General features: G+C 43.3%; 1 protein-coding gene across 2 annotated transcripts in view; it reads right to left on the bottom strand.

The window, feature by feature from the left end:
* The window catches only part of LOC136573099 (17-beta-hydroxysteroid dehydrogenase 13-like), a 44,731-nt gene extending 33,427 nt beyond the window's left edge, over positions 1–11,304 (bottom strand). The window contains exon 1 of one of the 2 annotated variants that reach the window (XM_066574276.1): positions 11,026–11,304. In XM_066574276.1, coding sequence (XP_066430373.1) covers positions 11,026–11,235 — 210 coding nt within the window. In that variant the 5' untranslated portion in view covers positions 11,236–11,304. Of the gene's footprint in view, positions 1–4,713; positions 4,866–11,025 lie in introns of those variants that run through there. The other variant, XM_066574277.1, reaches the window with a different exon arrangement.
* Positions 11,305–17,351: the final 6,047 nt, after the last annotated feature.

The following is a 17,351-nucleotide window of genomic DNA, read 5'->3' as shown; positions in this document are numbered from 1 at the left end:
TTCGTCCCCCAGCACTGCTTGGGGTATATTAATATATCTGTTTGTTTGTATATAATGTTATTTATAAAATTTGCTTGCAACGCACATTGCTCAATTCCGCAGGGTTAAAAGAAAATTTAGAAGCGACGGCCTCTGGGTGGCGGGCAGTGCGGGCGACTCCCTCAGAAGTTCATCAGTTGATAGCGATAACTAAAAGTAAAGGGCATTGAGAGGAAGAGTCCTCCATAGAAACTGGGATGCTCAGACCCCGAGGCCCACACAGCGACACCATGGCCTAGGTGGGTACTCCCTTAACCAATAAATATTTTTAAGATAAAGCTCTCGATATACAAAAAGGAAAAAGTGGAGGGGCACGAACCCGCAATGGCCCGCAACCCAGACCGCGCCACAAGATAAGAGAACAACACCCTGTGTGCTCAATAAGTATCCATTTTATTGAAATGTTGTATTGTTGGCATAGAAAATCAATAAACACATTTTGAAAGAAAAACTACAGTTCCCCACGCAAAAATACGCCCGCGTTGACGGAAAAATAAAAACGTTATGGCTTTGGAAAAATGGAGATAAAAATCCACCAAAAATCGTTGCGTCCTTAAGCCCAAAATAGGCCATACCCTTAAGGGGTTAATCACACGCCCAGCTGCCTTGTTCTCGCGGCTGACAGCAGACTACATTGGTATCTGCTGACTCCCGTAGAGATAACAGCCTGCTGGTCTATTGACGGATTTGTTATGTCTCACTAGCTGAACGATGGATTTTAAGTTCACTATTCTGCATCTTGCAGAATAGTTCCGGAATGTGTGAAAGCGCCCTTATATGTTGTGTATCATTCTCTCAATATAAAACCCCAATTATTGCTAAATAATATGGACTAGAGCAGCACCAGTCCTTTTGGAATGCACTACCCCAAAACATCCGGACAATCCCCGACGCATGAAATTTCAGACGCATACCAAATCTCCTGATCTAGTTCCCCACCCCACAACATGCGCCCTGTCCCCCCCTATGGCTGCCCACCCTTTCCTCTTTGCCTGTCGTATACATCTCCTGCCCATGTACCTCCTGTATCACCCACCACCCCGCCTGCTTCCTAAAAACTGAATACCAGATGTTAGTGTTGATTTATGTTCCCGAGCCTCATCTTCTGCCCCTGTACCTCCTGTTTCACCCCCCCCCCCACTTTGTTTCCAAATAATTGAATACCACATCTAATTATAGTATTGTTTGTGTTCCCTTGTGCTATGAAAGCGCTATACAAATAAAGATTATTATTATACAACCTGAGGCCGCCTGCAGACGGGCGGAAATTCCGTTGCGGGATTTCCCGCGGAATTTCTGCCCTTGAAAGCTGCCATAGGATTGCGTTAGAAAACACAATCCTATGCAGACGGCTGCAATTTGGCCGCGCGAAATCTCGCACGGCAAACAAACCGCAGCAGGTTCTATTTCCGTGCGGGGCTCGCAGAGCCCTGCACAGAAATGTCACTCACCGGCCACCGGCTCCGGTCTGCGCATGCCCCGGCTGCCCGGCAGATGAAAGATTCGGAGCTGTGGGGCGCAGGTGAGTACGCTCTGCTCTCTGCAGGCGCTCGGGTCGGGTCCCGCGGCGAGAATTCTCGCTGCCGGATCCGACCCAGCCGTCTGCAGGCGGCCTTAGAGATGTAATTAAAGAATATGTGTCCAGACAAACTCAATTTCCTAGAAAAAGAAAAAAGGCCCAAAAAATGAGCAAACTGAAAAATTGCATCTACAATGTTAATATATCAATAGGAGTCATAGAAACAGATGTAATAAGGAAACAGTATAAATAGATAGTTTATTGATGGTCTACATAGATTGCGGCATATAGGGGGTTAACAGCAGGGATCGCTGTCCTCATGTACCCCAACTGTTGCAGGGGGAGGCTGGCTATTAGTAACAGCCGGTGCTGCTGCGCGTTGGCGTAGGCTGACTTCTGAGCCCGCGCCATCCACATGACATAAGGTTACGTCTTGTCGTGTTAAGTACCCGGCTGCCATGACGTAAGCTTACGTTCCGTGGCATTAAGGGGTTAAATGGACTAGTCATTGCTGCTACTAGTTGAGTTTGAACGATTTATATTTTGGTAATGAGTAATTATAGGTAATTAATGGAGGATAATTATATATGGTTATTAGAGATGAGCGAGCATACTCGCTAAGGGCAATTGCTCGAGTGAGCATTGCCCTTAGCGAGTACCTGCCTGCTCGAGAGAAAAGGTTCGGCTGCCGGCGCCAGGTGAGTTGCGGCAGTGAGCAGGGGGAGCGGGGGGGGGGGGGCCTTTTCTCTCGAGCGGGCAGGTACTCACTAAGGGCAATGCTTGCTCGAGCAATTGCCCTTAGCGAGTATGCTCGCTCATCACTAATGGTTATTATTAATTAAATGGTCACTAGCTTTCCAAACAACCAGCGCTTATACATGAAAGCCTGTTTGATAACCAGAAAACATTTACATTACAGCTAATGTAAGTGACTGTTTACAATGTTTTTAACTACATACTTCCCATCTTCACGCTCACATTTTATGTATACTGATGACTTTATGTCTGTGTGCTGCACACATTCAGAGAGCAGGATCTGCAGTTCTCTGTATAGTATGCAGAGCACAGCAGCAGGCTGTTCCCACCAGTCTTCAGAGGAATGTGAATTAGATGTATACCCTACAGAGGGAGAAAATACTGGATACAAGTCATATACTGGCCAGATGTAGTGTTATTCCTCATCTACACCCAGTAGATTATTCCAAAAAGTAAAAAAGCATTAATTAAAAAAAGGCTGTGGCCATTATTTTAACCATTACTCTAGTTGTTTGAGTCTATTTAGTTGCATCTAATGTTAATAAATATGTTCTACAATCCCATGCCAAGCGCTCATGTGTACGTGCTTGAAGTCTGAAAAAGCAGTCCAGAGGTTATAAGTAGAGATGAGTGAACGTATTCGGTAAGGCCGATTTCGCAATCGAGCACCGCGATTTTCGAGTACTTCACTACTCGGGTGAAAAGATTCGGGGGTCGCCGGGGGGCGGGGCGTGGAGCGGGGGGTAGCAGCGCAGAACAGGTGGGAGCTCTCTCTCTCCCTCTCCCCCACACTCCCCTTGCAACCCCCCGCTCACCCACAGCGCACCCGAGTACTTTTCACCCGAGTAGTGAAGTACTCGAAAATCGCGATGCTCGATTGCGAAATCGGCCTTACCGAGTACGTTCGCTCATCTCTAGTTATAAGTCCCGTGAAATATGCTCCAATCTATTTAGGTTTATTTGTGGCCAACAGAAAAATACTTATATGAAATTAGAGGCATACAGAGGTACAGTACGGGCCCTACATATTGCTATCGCAGCCCTATTACAAAAATGGAGCCATAACACGGCCATGTGGATGAGCTCTTACTGTATTTGGATGCTAAAATATACAACGGTCACTAGAGTTGAGCAAACATACTCTGCTGATCTTGATGCTCGTTCGAGTATTAGCGTACTCGATGGTGCTCGTTACTCGAGCGAGCATCAGGCTGTGTTCGACCCCGCCCCAATTTTTGGCTCCTCCCCACTGTGATGTGCCTGTTTTGGCCCCTCCCCGCCGCAACAGAGCACGTGTCAATGAGAGAGAGAGAGAGAGGGAAAAAAAAAGGCTCGGGACCCGATGTCCCAAATACAAAAATGCTCGAGTCTCCCATTGTAGTCAATGGGGTTCGTTACTCGAGTAGAGCTCTCGAATTTTACGAAAAGCTCGACTCGAATAACGCGGACCCGAGCATTTGGGTGCTCGCTCATCTCTAATGGTCACACCTAGATTCCAGCAATTTAATATGCAAAGCTTTTCCTCACAGTTATAAAGGGAAGACTTTATAGAGGCCGGGTAAAAATTTGTGATTACATATTTATGCCACTGAAAGGCCGATCAGTATGGGTACTGTGCAACTAAATAATGACTAACCCAAAAGTTGTGTGTGTATATATATATATATATATATATATATATATTCAAATAAGGGAGATGGAATAAATCCTCCACAGTGCCACCTATTGAAAGGCAGCATTCCTTCGAGTCAAAGTGGGACTTTTTATACAAGTCTTCTTACAATGACTGGGAATCAAAAGCAAAGCCAGACTCCATGTACATACAGCTGTTTCCGGGTTATTGCCCATCATCAGTGTACAGTAGGAGTCTGGCTTTTGCTAGTGAGAGGCCTGGGACAGGGGTCAGAAACGCTCTTTTCTCCTTAGGGAGAGCAACTATATACTATAAACTAAGTGAGGAGACTCAAATGGCCACGCACGCTCCTCTGGGTAATATGCAAATAAGGGAGATGGAATAAATCCTCCACAGTGAAGGATTTATTCCATCTCCCTTATTTGCATATTACCCAGAGGAGCGTGCGTGGCCATTTGAGTCTCCTCACTTAGTTTATAGTATATAGTTGCTCTCCCTAAGGAGAAAAGAGCGTTTCTGACCCCTATATATATATTGTGACACTAAGGAATTAGTCATTACTAAAGATCATCATCTTCTCCACTTAACATGGTGGGCACCACTCTCAGGAATACACTTTTACACCCAGAACTTCTTTAAGTCTGGCACCTGCCAGTATTATTGACCTCAGTAATGGTTCACTAAAACTGAACCATTGCTGAGGTCAAATTTCACATTGTACATTACAACAATACACAAAATAAACCCTGACCGTCTGGTCACTCACCCTACATAAACTTTGGCCCTCTCTATTCGGCCGAATGCCATAACTCATCAGATTAGCAAAAGTCAGTCCATCACTCACTTTTGGGCATCAATACTTTGGCGTCACTCTTCTTTCTCAGATGGAGTGACAGACTCCCCCGGAGCTCCCTGCTCCGACCTCGGCTGCTCCTCAGCCCTGGCTCAGCAGCAAAAGATAACTGGCACACCCACACCTTTTACAAGTCTTTCAGGCGCCTCCTCAATACTAAGGAGAGGCACTTTTTCTCTGCCAGAACAATGTTACAGAGCCCGCTACTGGCCATCCTGAGTACTGCATTACCGCAACATAAAAAACAACATACAGACAGTCCCCTACTTGCCAACATTCTAGTTATGAACTTTGCAAGATACGAACAACCTACCCTGCAGTGTGATGTAATGCTGTGGCGTTACATCATACTGTGCAGCAACCGGACAGGCTTCTATCAAGCCATGCCATAGGCACAGCTTGATAGGCATTCTGAATAGACAACCCTGGGGCCTTTCAAAAGGCCCCCGATTGCCATGACAACTGCAGGCGTCCAGTGAGCTTATCGCCATACAAGATTGTCAGGTGAAGGCTGTTTCTTACAGCCAGCACCTGTCCGCAGCAGTTTCAACAAGCCGCGCCGCTCATCGGAACTGTTAACGCTTTTAAATGTTGCCATCAAATTCCGCGAGTGGCGTGGCTTGTCGGAACTGCTGCCGCCGGGTGCAAACGGGTGTCGGCTGTAAGAATCAGCCTGCACCCGATGTTGTATGTATATAAGCATTTGTTCGACATACGAACAAAATTCACTTACGAACAGGCTCCTAGAACGGAACCGGTCTCTAAGTAGGGGACAATCTGTATTTTTAGGCCTTATCTGAGATTTAAAGGGAATTTGTCACCTGTGATTTAGGCATCATGAACTCTGGACACATACTCCCATTTGGGACATGTATGTTTTGTATGCTGCAGTGTTTCAGAAAAAACATACTTAAAAGTTTGACTCGGAGCTCTAGAGTTAAAGAGGTGAGCTGCGCCAAGCTCTCCCCACTCGCATCATCAAGGCTGGCAGCTCCTCTCCCTGCTTGGGTATATGAAGAGAGCTGGGAGTCAACATGCTGCAGGTGAGGAGAGACCGGCGCAGACCACCTCTTTGACTCAAAAAATGGTACATACACCAATTATTGGGCCACCATTACTAGTGGGGTACCACAGAGGGCAGTATTGTGCCCTATTCTTTTTAATATAAGTATTTACCCCTTAGTGACCACCCCATAGTGTTTTTACGTCCTGCTTTGCTGGTCTTTAATCCCAAGGGCCGTAAAAACACGCTTCCTCTGGGGTTTTAAAGCCCTGCAGGCTGAGGACGAGATCGCTCCATGCTGTCGGTTACCGGAGTTAGGCGACATCCTGGAGCTGTCAAGAGGGTCTGAGGAAAGCGACCCCTCAATCACGTGATCGCATTGAAGTGAATGAAAAGTAAAATAAAGTAAAAAGTTTCAGCCCCCTTACGGATGTCCCTAAAGTTCTGGTCCTGCAGGACCTGACGCCGGTCTTCTGTGCATGCGCACTAGGCGTTATTACGTCAGTCGCTTGCGCAGAAGCCTGGGCGGTCCAGGAAGTTTGAAAACTCACTGATCTTGGCTGGTATGAGTAGCTGAGAGCAGGGAGCTGTTACTGGGAACCACTGTATGTGGTTCACGGTCATATGATCGCTGTTATCCAATGGATAACAGCACTCATGTAAAAGTAAAAAAAAGTGTAGAAAAAAAGTTTGTTTCATCTCCCCTCACGGATCATATCCATGAAGGGGAGATGAAATTATGCACCCAAGGGCCCCAGATTTATCCGCAGACCTAATCCTGGCTTATGCGCATGCGCCTATCGCTAGAGTGGCGGACGCATGTGCAAAGCCGTGGATTGCGAGGGCAATTTAAAATCTCCCCGCTCCTGGCTACCAAACGTAGCCGAGAGCCTGGATATCTCACGGTGGTCCATGGTACGTTGTTCTTGGTCACGTGATCGCCACTCTCCAATGGACAATGGCGATCATGTAAAAGTGAAGAAAAGTTAAAGTATCATCTCCCGTTACGGATCCAATCCGTGAGGGGAGGTGAAATTACTTAACTAAGGCCTCCGGCGATGTCTGCCGATGGAATCCTTATCCACGGACCTTTCCCTGGAGCAGTGACCCACTACCGCAGTGAGCAGTCTCCCTTCACATGATCGCCGTTATCCTATGGATAGTGGCGATCACGTAAAAATTAAAAGACAGTTGAAGTTTGATGCTCTTATCGGTTTTGGCCCTGTTGTGCATAAAGACATAATATTAGGGTCACAATGGGTATGTTTCTGAACACAGGACAAACAGGGGTACCTATCTGGGCGTAAAAGTCTTAATTCCTATGTGTGCTGTACAAAAAAACTGTATTTAAAAATGGCACAATTGCCAAAAAAAAGAAAATCGTAATTTTTGCTTCTGCTTTGCTTAGATTAATTCAAAAATTATGGGATCAAAATAAGCAATACAACCCTAGATGAATTTATTAAGGGGTCTAGTTTTCAAAAGGGGGTCATTTGTGTGGGTTCTCCATCATTTTGGCCACTCAAGGACTCTACAAGTGTACAATGGGGCCTAAAACACCTTCAAGCAAAATGTCTGGTCTGAAAGCCACCGGCTGCTCCTTTCGTTTTGTGCCCCGCTCTGCATACAGATATAGGATTGGGGCCATAACGGATATGTTTCTGAGCACAGGACAAACAGGGGGATCCATTTTGGGATGCAAATTCTCATTATCATATGTACTATAGAAAAAAACTGTCTTTAAAATTACATTTTCAAAAATCTGAAATTTTATTTTTTCTCCTCTAAATTGTATTAACTTCAAAATACTCCTGACCCCCTCAGTGAATACATTAAGATGTGTATTTTTTAAAAAGGGGTCATTTGTGGGGATATCTGTCATACTGACACCTATGAGCCTTTGCAATCTTGGCTTGGTGTAGGAAAACAAAATGTTTCTCAAAATATTAATAATCAATGTTAAATTTGTACGGCTCCTGAATGATTAAAAAAATATAAAGTTTTTCCAATCTGCGTCCAGAATAAAGTAAACAGATGGAAATATATATCTCATCAAAAATTTGAACAGTATGTTTGAGATATTTGAGATATTGCAGTTGAAAATGTAAAAAAATAACTTTTTTTTACAATTTTGGCACTTTTAATACGTATACACAAATTCTATTGGTCTATTTTTACCACCTAAATTAAATACAATATGTGGTGAAAAAACAATGTCAGAGTTACTTGGATATGCAAAACCTTAATGGAGTTATTCTATGTTAAAGTGAGACATATCCAATTTCCCAAATTTGGCCTGGTCATTAAGGCGCAAACAGGCTTCGTCACTAAGGGATTAAGGACCTTGTAGAAGGATCGCAGAGTAATATACCAATATTTGCAGATGATAGAAAACAATGTAAAGTAAATAACACAAGAGAAGATGCAAGGCGGTTGCAGAAGGATCTGGATAAATTGAGGGCTTGGGCAGAAAAGTGGCAAATAAAGTTTAACATTGTAAACCTTACAGAAAATGTAAGGTTCTGCACATGGGCAGGGAAATACATGTCACCATTGCATAGTAACTGGGAAACCAGTGGGTAACACTGACGTGGAAGAGGACTTGGGGATTTTAGGTACCTGTAAGCTTAACTGGAACAACCAGTGTCAGGTAGCTGCTGCCAAGGCAAGTAGGATCATGGGGTGCATCAAAAGAGGTCTTTACAAGTCACTGGTCAGACCACACATGGACAGTTTTGGGCACTGGTACTCAAGACGGACATATCAGAGCTTGAGTGGGTTCAATGGCAGGCAACTAAAGTAATATATGGAATGGGCGGACTACAACACCCAGAGGGGTTATCAAAACTGGCTTCTACCTGATTGTGTTTTTTTTTTCTTTTTGCATTTGGGGAAAATAGGCTGAACTGGATAGATGTGTCTTTTTTCGGCCTCACATACTATGTAAACAATATTAGCCCTGTATAAGTATATAATAGTTTGCTTTCATAACAGGATATTTGCAGTGAAGTATTTTGCCAGCCAGGTAGAGAAAATCCACAGTCAGTTCAGTTCTCCAGTTCTAAAGACCCTCCTCAATTTTTTGGTGATCTCAGCTTGGTTCAAAACCAGCGTAGATCACCAAAGAAAAATGCGCTCTATATCCATAATTCACCTACTAAACTGTGACGTTACGTTTCGGCATGGAATGGCCTCAGTCCTTATTCACACTTGTGTATGTATTTGGTCAGATGTTTGCTTCAGTATTTATAAGGCTCTATGGATATTTGTGCCACAGACTCTGCTTAGAGCCACCTGGCACAGATCCCGCATGAGATGCTGAACAAAAAAGTTGTGCATGCAGGACTTTTTCATCCAGTAAAATGCTGAATAGGTGCAGGAACCAAACAGACCCCATTATGGTCAATGGTGGTCCTTTAGGCACAGTTTGGTTCCGTTATGAGACAGATCCGTTCATCCAGGAAAATGATCCAGATGTGAATAGAGCCCAAGTCAAAACACAGAAGAGGTGGAAATCTTCCAATTATATGTTTCCCTGTTTATGTTCCACTGCTGGTTTTGGCTTATGGCTATGTTTGCTTAGCTGTATACATCGCACAATTGATTACAGAAAAATAATTCAAATATCACTCTTAAGCAATCCGGAATGGTATGCGAGACTTTTTACAGTAATCAAGCATATGGAGAGAGAAAAGAAAAAGCTTGGAATCATGGGTGGAAAACAAAAAAGTGAGTCATTCTTTGTGAGGCTTCTATTCCCACATGGCATTGGAAATGTGGTTTTACCGTGTTTCCAAGGCACATGTACTGCATTTTCGATGTGCGTGTTCATTGCACATCAAAACGCTGTCAGAAAAACGCATGTTTCACTGCATCGTTAAAATGAATAGGTTTTAATGTGCAATGAACATGCTTATCACAATCGATTCGAAAATGCTGTAGAAACACAGAAAAAACGCAATTCAGACGCCAAATGGGAACACATCTTTACGTTTCTAGAACCTGGAATGTAAACTCATGCTGAGGAGTGTCTGCTAAATAGATCTCCTAAATAATAACCATTTATGTCCGTAAGTGTGATAGTATGATAAAAAATAATTAGCCACAAAAAGTTTCACATATCCATTGCATCCGTGATAGATGTTAATTGAGTGGGGGTCCCACTGTTAGGACCTCATGGAGTTAGTCATTCTCTAACTGTGGCAAAGGGTTTGAAAGGAGCCTCCGCGCAGACATGATGACCTTACATTTGAAGGGAACCTGTCATCAACTATGAGCACCATAAACAAAATTGATGAGTCGCATTCCAACATTTTCAACCTTCCTCACCCACGAACATTAGACTGCGTAACCCGCAAATATTTCAACCCCTTATAAGATAACATGGATCATCATTATGAACATATTATACATTAAAGCAGTGCACTTTTAGGTAAAATTTGCACGGGTGTGCACGTAAAAATTGGGTGCAACCGTTATGGAGCCACGGGCGGTGTGCTGTCCAATGTTCGCAAGACCCCCACAATCCACGTGCTATTTTCATCCGTGAACATTGTTGAGAATAGGTCCTACTGCTTTTTTTTCACATGGACCATTCATCCAAGTGGAAAATCACCTGTGTGTATAGTCTCATTGTCTATAGGGATATAACTTAAGCCCATATGAATAAGCCCTCTGAGACAAAAATAAATTTGATGTGTCTGCGTCCGAATTCAAAAAGCTAAGGTAGGTTCATTATTCGGAATGGAACATTTTTGAGAGCTGGAAGTTTGGAATTCGTATCTCCCATGTTACATCACTTTGGAGCTATGAAATAATTTACTATATATGGGCTTTGTTTTTAAATTGACACATATATCCACTACATGAATCCCACAAATAAGGGAGATGGAGTAAATCCTCCACAGTGCCACCTATTGAAAGACAGCATTCCTTCAAGTCAAAGTCAGACTTTTTATACAAGCCTTGTTACAATGACCGGGAATTACAAGCAAAGCCAGACCCCATGTACAGACAGCTGTTTCAGGGTTTTTGCCCTTCATCAGTGTACAGTAGGAGTTTGGCTTTGCTAGTGAATCCCACATTAACATTAATTTACCCTAGCAGTAAACTAGTTGCTCTGATAGTCTAGTAGTTGCCAACATATGTGTAAGCCAATGATGAAAGGAGTGGACAATAGCCCATACATGTGATGTATAAGAATTAAGAAAAAATATTGTTACCTTGTTGATATCCCATAAAACAAGAATACTCTGCAACTTGGCAAACTCAAGGGCCGTTAGACGTCCAATACCATGAGCAGCCCCAGTGATCAAGACAATATCTCCACTAACAGATTTCCTTTTTTCTGGTATAAACAACTTGATAAGCGCCTCCAAATAAGAGTAGATTGCGATGAAAAAGAGAGTTATGTAATCTAGTATGATATTCATGTTTCTTCTTCAAGTGTAAGAGCACAAATGTCCACGTCAGGAGCCTTTCAGCTGTACTTTAAACAGTGCCTCCTGTGCTGAATAAACTTGGGATGGTGCCAACATTTTGGAGCGCCCGGGCACACCGTGTAATAGCATTAGTCAACAGGTTCTGAAATAATCAGCTTTGTTATAGTCAGATAGTTTGGCGAAGCTCTTAAATCAAGGAATTAAGAGAAAAACATTGCTAAGAGAAATGTGTACTCCTTTCTTCTTACCAAATTCTGAAAAGGCTGCATTAATGTTACGTTTTCACAAACAAGAGATCCAGAGTAATGACGAGCCATTTTTAGAACATTCGGGTTGGCAGGGTCCAAACCTATTTTCCCAAAATAATCTTGAATTGAGAAAGGGAGGAGGTTCAATGAATGTGGCTCCTTGGTTAGTAGTGCAGGGATCCTAGGTTGAAATCTCATCAAGGATAACATCTACATGGATGTTGCCCTTGGTCAGTTTTGAGCATATACGAGTAACTCTAGGGTGGCAAGGCAGCAGTGCTAACAACTGAGCCACCACACAGTGGTCCCTTGTTTCCAGAGGAGCAGAAGAACAAGAAGAATAAACACCATACAGATGTTGCTCTGCATCAGATTGAACTTCTCCTTTGCTTACTTCTTCTCCTCTGTGGGAGAAGGAAGAGGAAGAAGGAGAAGGAAGAGCAAGCATGGTGCCTCAGTCCTTAGCAATGCTGCCTTGCAGTGCTGGAGTTCAAGCTTCAAATCTGCCATCTGTATGAAGTTTTGTTTTGTGTGTTTATTCTTCTCCTTCTCTGGTGGCTCAGTTGTTGGCCCTGCTGAACCAAACTGTTGTTCAAATCTGACCAAGGGCAACATGTTTTTCAAAGTCAATGCAGATGCTGTCCTTGATGAGATTTGAACCTACAACCCCAGCACTGCAATGCAGTAGTGCTAACAACTGAGCCCCATTTATTGAGGCAGCACAGGCACCACCACCAGTCAGCGTTTGGGAAAGATGATTTTCCAGCAATTCTCACAAAAAAAAAAAATCAGGTTGGGTTGGCCCAATACGATTCTGCAAAAATCGGCCCAGTTTTACCCACCGTCTGATTATCCTTAAGAAGAAGTGAACAACTGCAATTGAATATTATACAATTTGTCTAGGAAACTATTATTTTTTGTGGTTTGATTGATTTTTTGCATTATTATTATCCAACATGTTTGCACTGCAATATGTCTTTATTTTTATTACAGTTTCTTCTTGCGTCATCAGCAATTGCCTTAGTGAAACAGGCAAGAAGGGACAAAGCCAATCAATCTGTCTACATCTCTTCCCTCAAAACCCAGAGACCATGAAAGAATGGCTGCTTGAACACAGGACAAAATTTCAAAGACCTTAACAAAATGATTGCATTCTTACTTAAAGGGGTTGTCCCGCGAAACAAAGTTGGGGTATACACTTCTGTATGGCCATATTAATGCACTTTGTAATGTACATTGTGCATTAATTATGAGCCATACAGAAGTTATTCACTTACCTGTTCCGTTGCTGGCGTCCTCGTCTCCATGGTGCCGTCTAATCTTCAGCGTCTAATCGCCCGATTAGACGCGCTTGCGCAGTCCGGTCTTCTCCCTTCTGAATGGGGCCGCTCGTGCCGGAGAGCGGCTCCGCCCCGTCACGTGTGCCGATTCCAGCCAATCAGGAGGCTGGAATCGGCAATGGACCGCACAGAGCCCACGGTGCACCATGGGAGAAGACCTGCGGTCCACCGAGGGTGAAGATCCCGGCGGCCATCTTCACAAGGTAAGTCAGAAGTCGCCGGAGCGCGGGGATTCGGGTAAGTACTGGACGGTTTGTTTTTTTTTATGCCTGCATCGGGTTTGTCTCGCGCCGAACGGGGGGGCTATTGAAAAAAAAAAAACCCGTTTCGGCGCGGGACAACCCCTTTAAAGAAAAAAGTTCCAAAGCTTCGGTGTGTGTTCGCTTCATTTCAAGGCAAATTCTACCCGAAAACCAAAACAGGTCGAACTCTGCAACAGAATGTCATTCCTACAACATTTCAACCGATAAATGAAGGCCAATTCACTGGTCGAAGAAAAGATGAAGGAGGAAAAAGAGGAAAGAAATGTCGGTTTCTGGTAAATGCACAAGTGTCGACATTTGTGTATAGAATAGTTTAAGTTTTGAAACTTGCCACTTTAGACCAAATCAGTGTAATGTGCCCGCTTAAACGGACTCCTCATTTGCTAATTTAATAATTATGTCAAATCAACAACCATTTAGTGACATACCTGATACTTATGATCTTCTTTCTCTATCTTTAACTCTTTCCAATCCACTGTCTAATGTCTGAAGACATTATGATTTAAGGCTGTACAACTCCGATGTTGGAAGACGTCCGTCAGGGTTCTCTTACTGTATATTGCCAGCCTCTCTGCTGTCGGAGTCTATCCAACGTGTCACCTCATGCAGTACTGGCTTGAGCCAGCATATAGCGCCATTGTATAACGGCAGAAAAAGAGTAAGCCCCCTAGGAAAACCAGGATACAAATTGGATTGGAAAGGGTTAATAGTTCAAAATACTATTACTCACTCTGTAATAACTAGTACACCCATATTGGTATTTCAGAATTTCCATCTCCACTGAAGAAAAAGGCTCTTCTACAAATTCAGACCACACATGATAATGTCTAGGGATGAGCGAGCACCCAAATGCTCGGGTCCGTGTTATTCAAGTCGAGCATTTCGTAAAATTCGAGAGCTCTAGTCGAGTAACGAACCTCAATGACTACAATGGGAGATTCGAGCATTTTTGTGAGTGGAACGCAGGGTCACAAGCTTTTTTTTTCTTTTTGGTTCGTCTCTCTCTCTCTCTCTCTCTCTCCCTTCCCCTTCCTGCCAGACCAAAAATTTTCGAATGACACGCGCTGCGTCGCAGCGGGGCCAAAAGAGGCACATCATAGCAGGGAGGAGTCAAAAGCTGGGGCGGGGTCAAACACGATTTGATACTCGTTCGAGTAACGAGCACCATCGAGTACGCTAATACTCGAACGAGCATCAAGCTCGCCAGAGTACGTTCGCTCAACTCTAATGTTAGATGAAGACCTTCATGACATCACAGCGCTTTCTCCAATAGTTGATACTCTTTCTGGATCACATGACCAAACAGAACTTGAAAGCGAAGAGGAACAGGAAAAAAACTAGTACAGATGAAAATTATGTTCCTCATAAATTGAGTCTTAATGATTCTGACTCATGTGGGTCTGCCTCACTCGTTTATGAAGATGACCCACCAACTGCACCACAAATGCCTGATTTATAGAGTGAACGCAAGTAGAAAATAAAAAAAAATACTTGTGCTTGAATCTTGTCTTGACATGAAAGTCAAATGCCAGTATAACCCCGACTGCACTGAACTGTCAAAACTTTTCAAAAAACATTTGATGGTTCCCGTTGAAAATTTTTCTAGAAATGTTATCAAGAACATCCATTCGCTAACTTTGTATCTCAACTGAAAATTGGAAGACTGCATTCTGGAAACCTACTATAGTAGTTCTCTATATTATTTAGCAGGTTATACTTTCTTTTGAACATTTTTATTTTGTACAGATGAACCCAGAAAAACTGAAACAAAAGTAGCTGGCAGGAGATGAAGGTTGTAGGCGAGTATAAGAACGATAACAGATAATTACAAGAAAAGCTCCGAGTTACATCTATAAAACAAATTTTTCCATTTACTACAGACGAACAGCTCAAATTAATCAAAAACAATAAAGAATAACAGGATAAAATAACATCAAACAACAACAGAACCAAACTTGCCCTTTATACGTCTATTTAGCATATATTGAGAGCCAAGTATTCCACATTTCTTGAAATTTTGAAACATTATCAGAGCGAATCGCTATCAATTTCTCTATCGTTGCGTGAGATAGCAACAGGTTGCATAAATCTTCTATTTTCGGAGGAACTACATTTTCCCATTTTTTAGCTATTAGGAAAGAAGCGGCCATAAATATATGACCTACCATCTTTCTGGGCGAAACAGGAATCCACTCCAAATTCAGGAGAAGAAGAGCAATCTCTGGTCTCCCAACAGTATTTGGGCATTAAACATTTTGGGCCATTCGGAAAACTTCTCTCCAATATGATGCCAGATGTGGACAATCCCAAAATATATGGAGTAAAGAGCCCCCTGTGACCGCCAGCCCTCAAACAATTGTCATCCTCACACAAACCTTTGCTCTTATGGGCCAAGGGGGTCAAATACCACCGTGTAGCGATTTTGATGTAGACTTCAAGTATTCCTGAGCCCCCTAGTTGCCATTGGTGCCAGTTTAAGATTGGTCACTGAAAATTGCCTCAACTTTCTCCCAATATAGGACATGAATCTTTTTGCTCATTAAATAATCAGGTTATACTTTCTAAAAGTTAATAAGCCATTCAATATAAAAGGTATGGTGAGCATTTCAGAAAAAAACCTACTACCTCCAGCCATTGACTTGACGTGGCAACAATTGAAAAGGAAAAACCTTGAATACTTACAGATGAGTCCATTACGTGTCACTGGAGACGTTCGGTGCAGCAGCCCAAGCCACAATCCCAATTACTGCACATACACCATGATGGACTGACTTACTGAGAAGATTGTTGATTTTGAAGTTGTTCACAGATTGCAATGTTTGTCATCCGAGGCGGTGGAAAAGTTGGAGTTGGAGTTTGTTTTAATGGATTGCTTTCCCCTTCATTAAAAGTACAGATTTTCACAACAGACAGACATGTCAGAATAAGAAAATGAGTCAGGAATACCCACAAATTCATCATCAATTTGATGCATGCCCCAGCAATAAAAAGAAAACTTACCCTAACCAGCAAACAAAAGTTTTATACCTTGGATACACCAAATTGGTCTTCATTTCTGAGGGAGTATCCAAGCTTGTGATGATAACTTTGACAGTCTTAGAAGGGTCTTACATGAGCAGATTTGAATTTCGGATTCCACGATCGCCGTCCGCGCAGATGATACACCTTAATACGCAGGCATTAAAATGCATGGACTTTCACCGGTCCGCTCACACTTGCATGTATACATTACAGATTCCACAAGTGGAAGAAAAGTCACAGCTTGCTCTATTTCACCGGGGATTCTGCGTGTGCGGGCTCCGTTTATCTATATGGATGCGTTCAATCCGCACTGCAATTAACATTGCATATGGACACTGATTCGCTCGCAAGTTGCTAGGAGACCAGATACAAATAGAGTAAGGAAAGCAGGATCTTGTAGGCAGACAATGCAGCACAGAGTTTGGGGAGCAACATACCCATCCAAACTTCTGTTTGCAACCTTCGCTTATTCTTCTGGGCTCTTCCACAAGAATGAGTGGGTTTTTTTTCTTCTGATATCGCACTCATAAAGCTGCTTTCATACAAATGTTTTCTCGCAGATAAACGTCGCCCCCAAATCGTCGCCGTGTGAAGCATTGGACTCCAATGCATTCATTCACACGGGCGATTATTACCCCCCCCTCCCCTCCCGCACAGCATCAAAATATGAGCCATGACCTATTTTTTGACGAAAACCGCAGAGAGGGGGAGGGAGTTTACCGGCGCTTGTTGCAGAAGACAGCGGGCTTCTATTTAGCTATTAAGGCTTAACAAAAGCCATTCTGCCGACCGCGGCAGCGGAGTCCATTCACGCGATGCAGCCCTGTGAATGGATGAGACAGCGCTAATTCCAAAAGGGATTAGATTGCAGCAATGCTGCGCTGCCGCAATTCTTCCACACGATGCCTTTGCGTGTAAATGCAACGCTTGTATGAAAGAGGCCTAAAGCTGCGGGGTTTTTTTCTCCCCCCTTCCCCCAATGCACAGAATTAGGGGCTTATTCACACGGGCATATTCTTCATCAGTATTCTGTGAGCCAAAACCAGAAGTGTAGAGAAAGTCTAATTGGGAAGATCTTCATTTCTTCCGTATTTTGCGCCCGTTCCTGGTTTGGCTCACAAAATACTGATGTACAATTCGTCGTGTGAATAAGGCCTAAGGCTTATTCAGACTGGCACAGGCGAAACTAAGCTCGGCGGCACGGGCAAATCATGCGCAGAAATCACAGGCAGGAA

Source organism: Eleutherodactylus coqui, chromosome 7, assembly GCF_035609145.1.
Source record: "Eleutherodactylus coqui strain aEleCoq1 chromosome 7, aEleCoq1.hap1, whole genome shotgun sequence".
Classification (NCBI taxonomy): domain Eukaryota; kingdom Metazoa; phylum Chordata; class Amphibia; order Anura; family Eleutherodactylidae; genus Eleutherodactylus; species Eleutherodactylus coqui.
The sequence above is the reverse complement of the archived record's forward strand: the minus strand, read 5'-3'. Positions and strand labels throughout refer to the sequence as shown.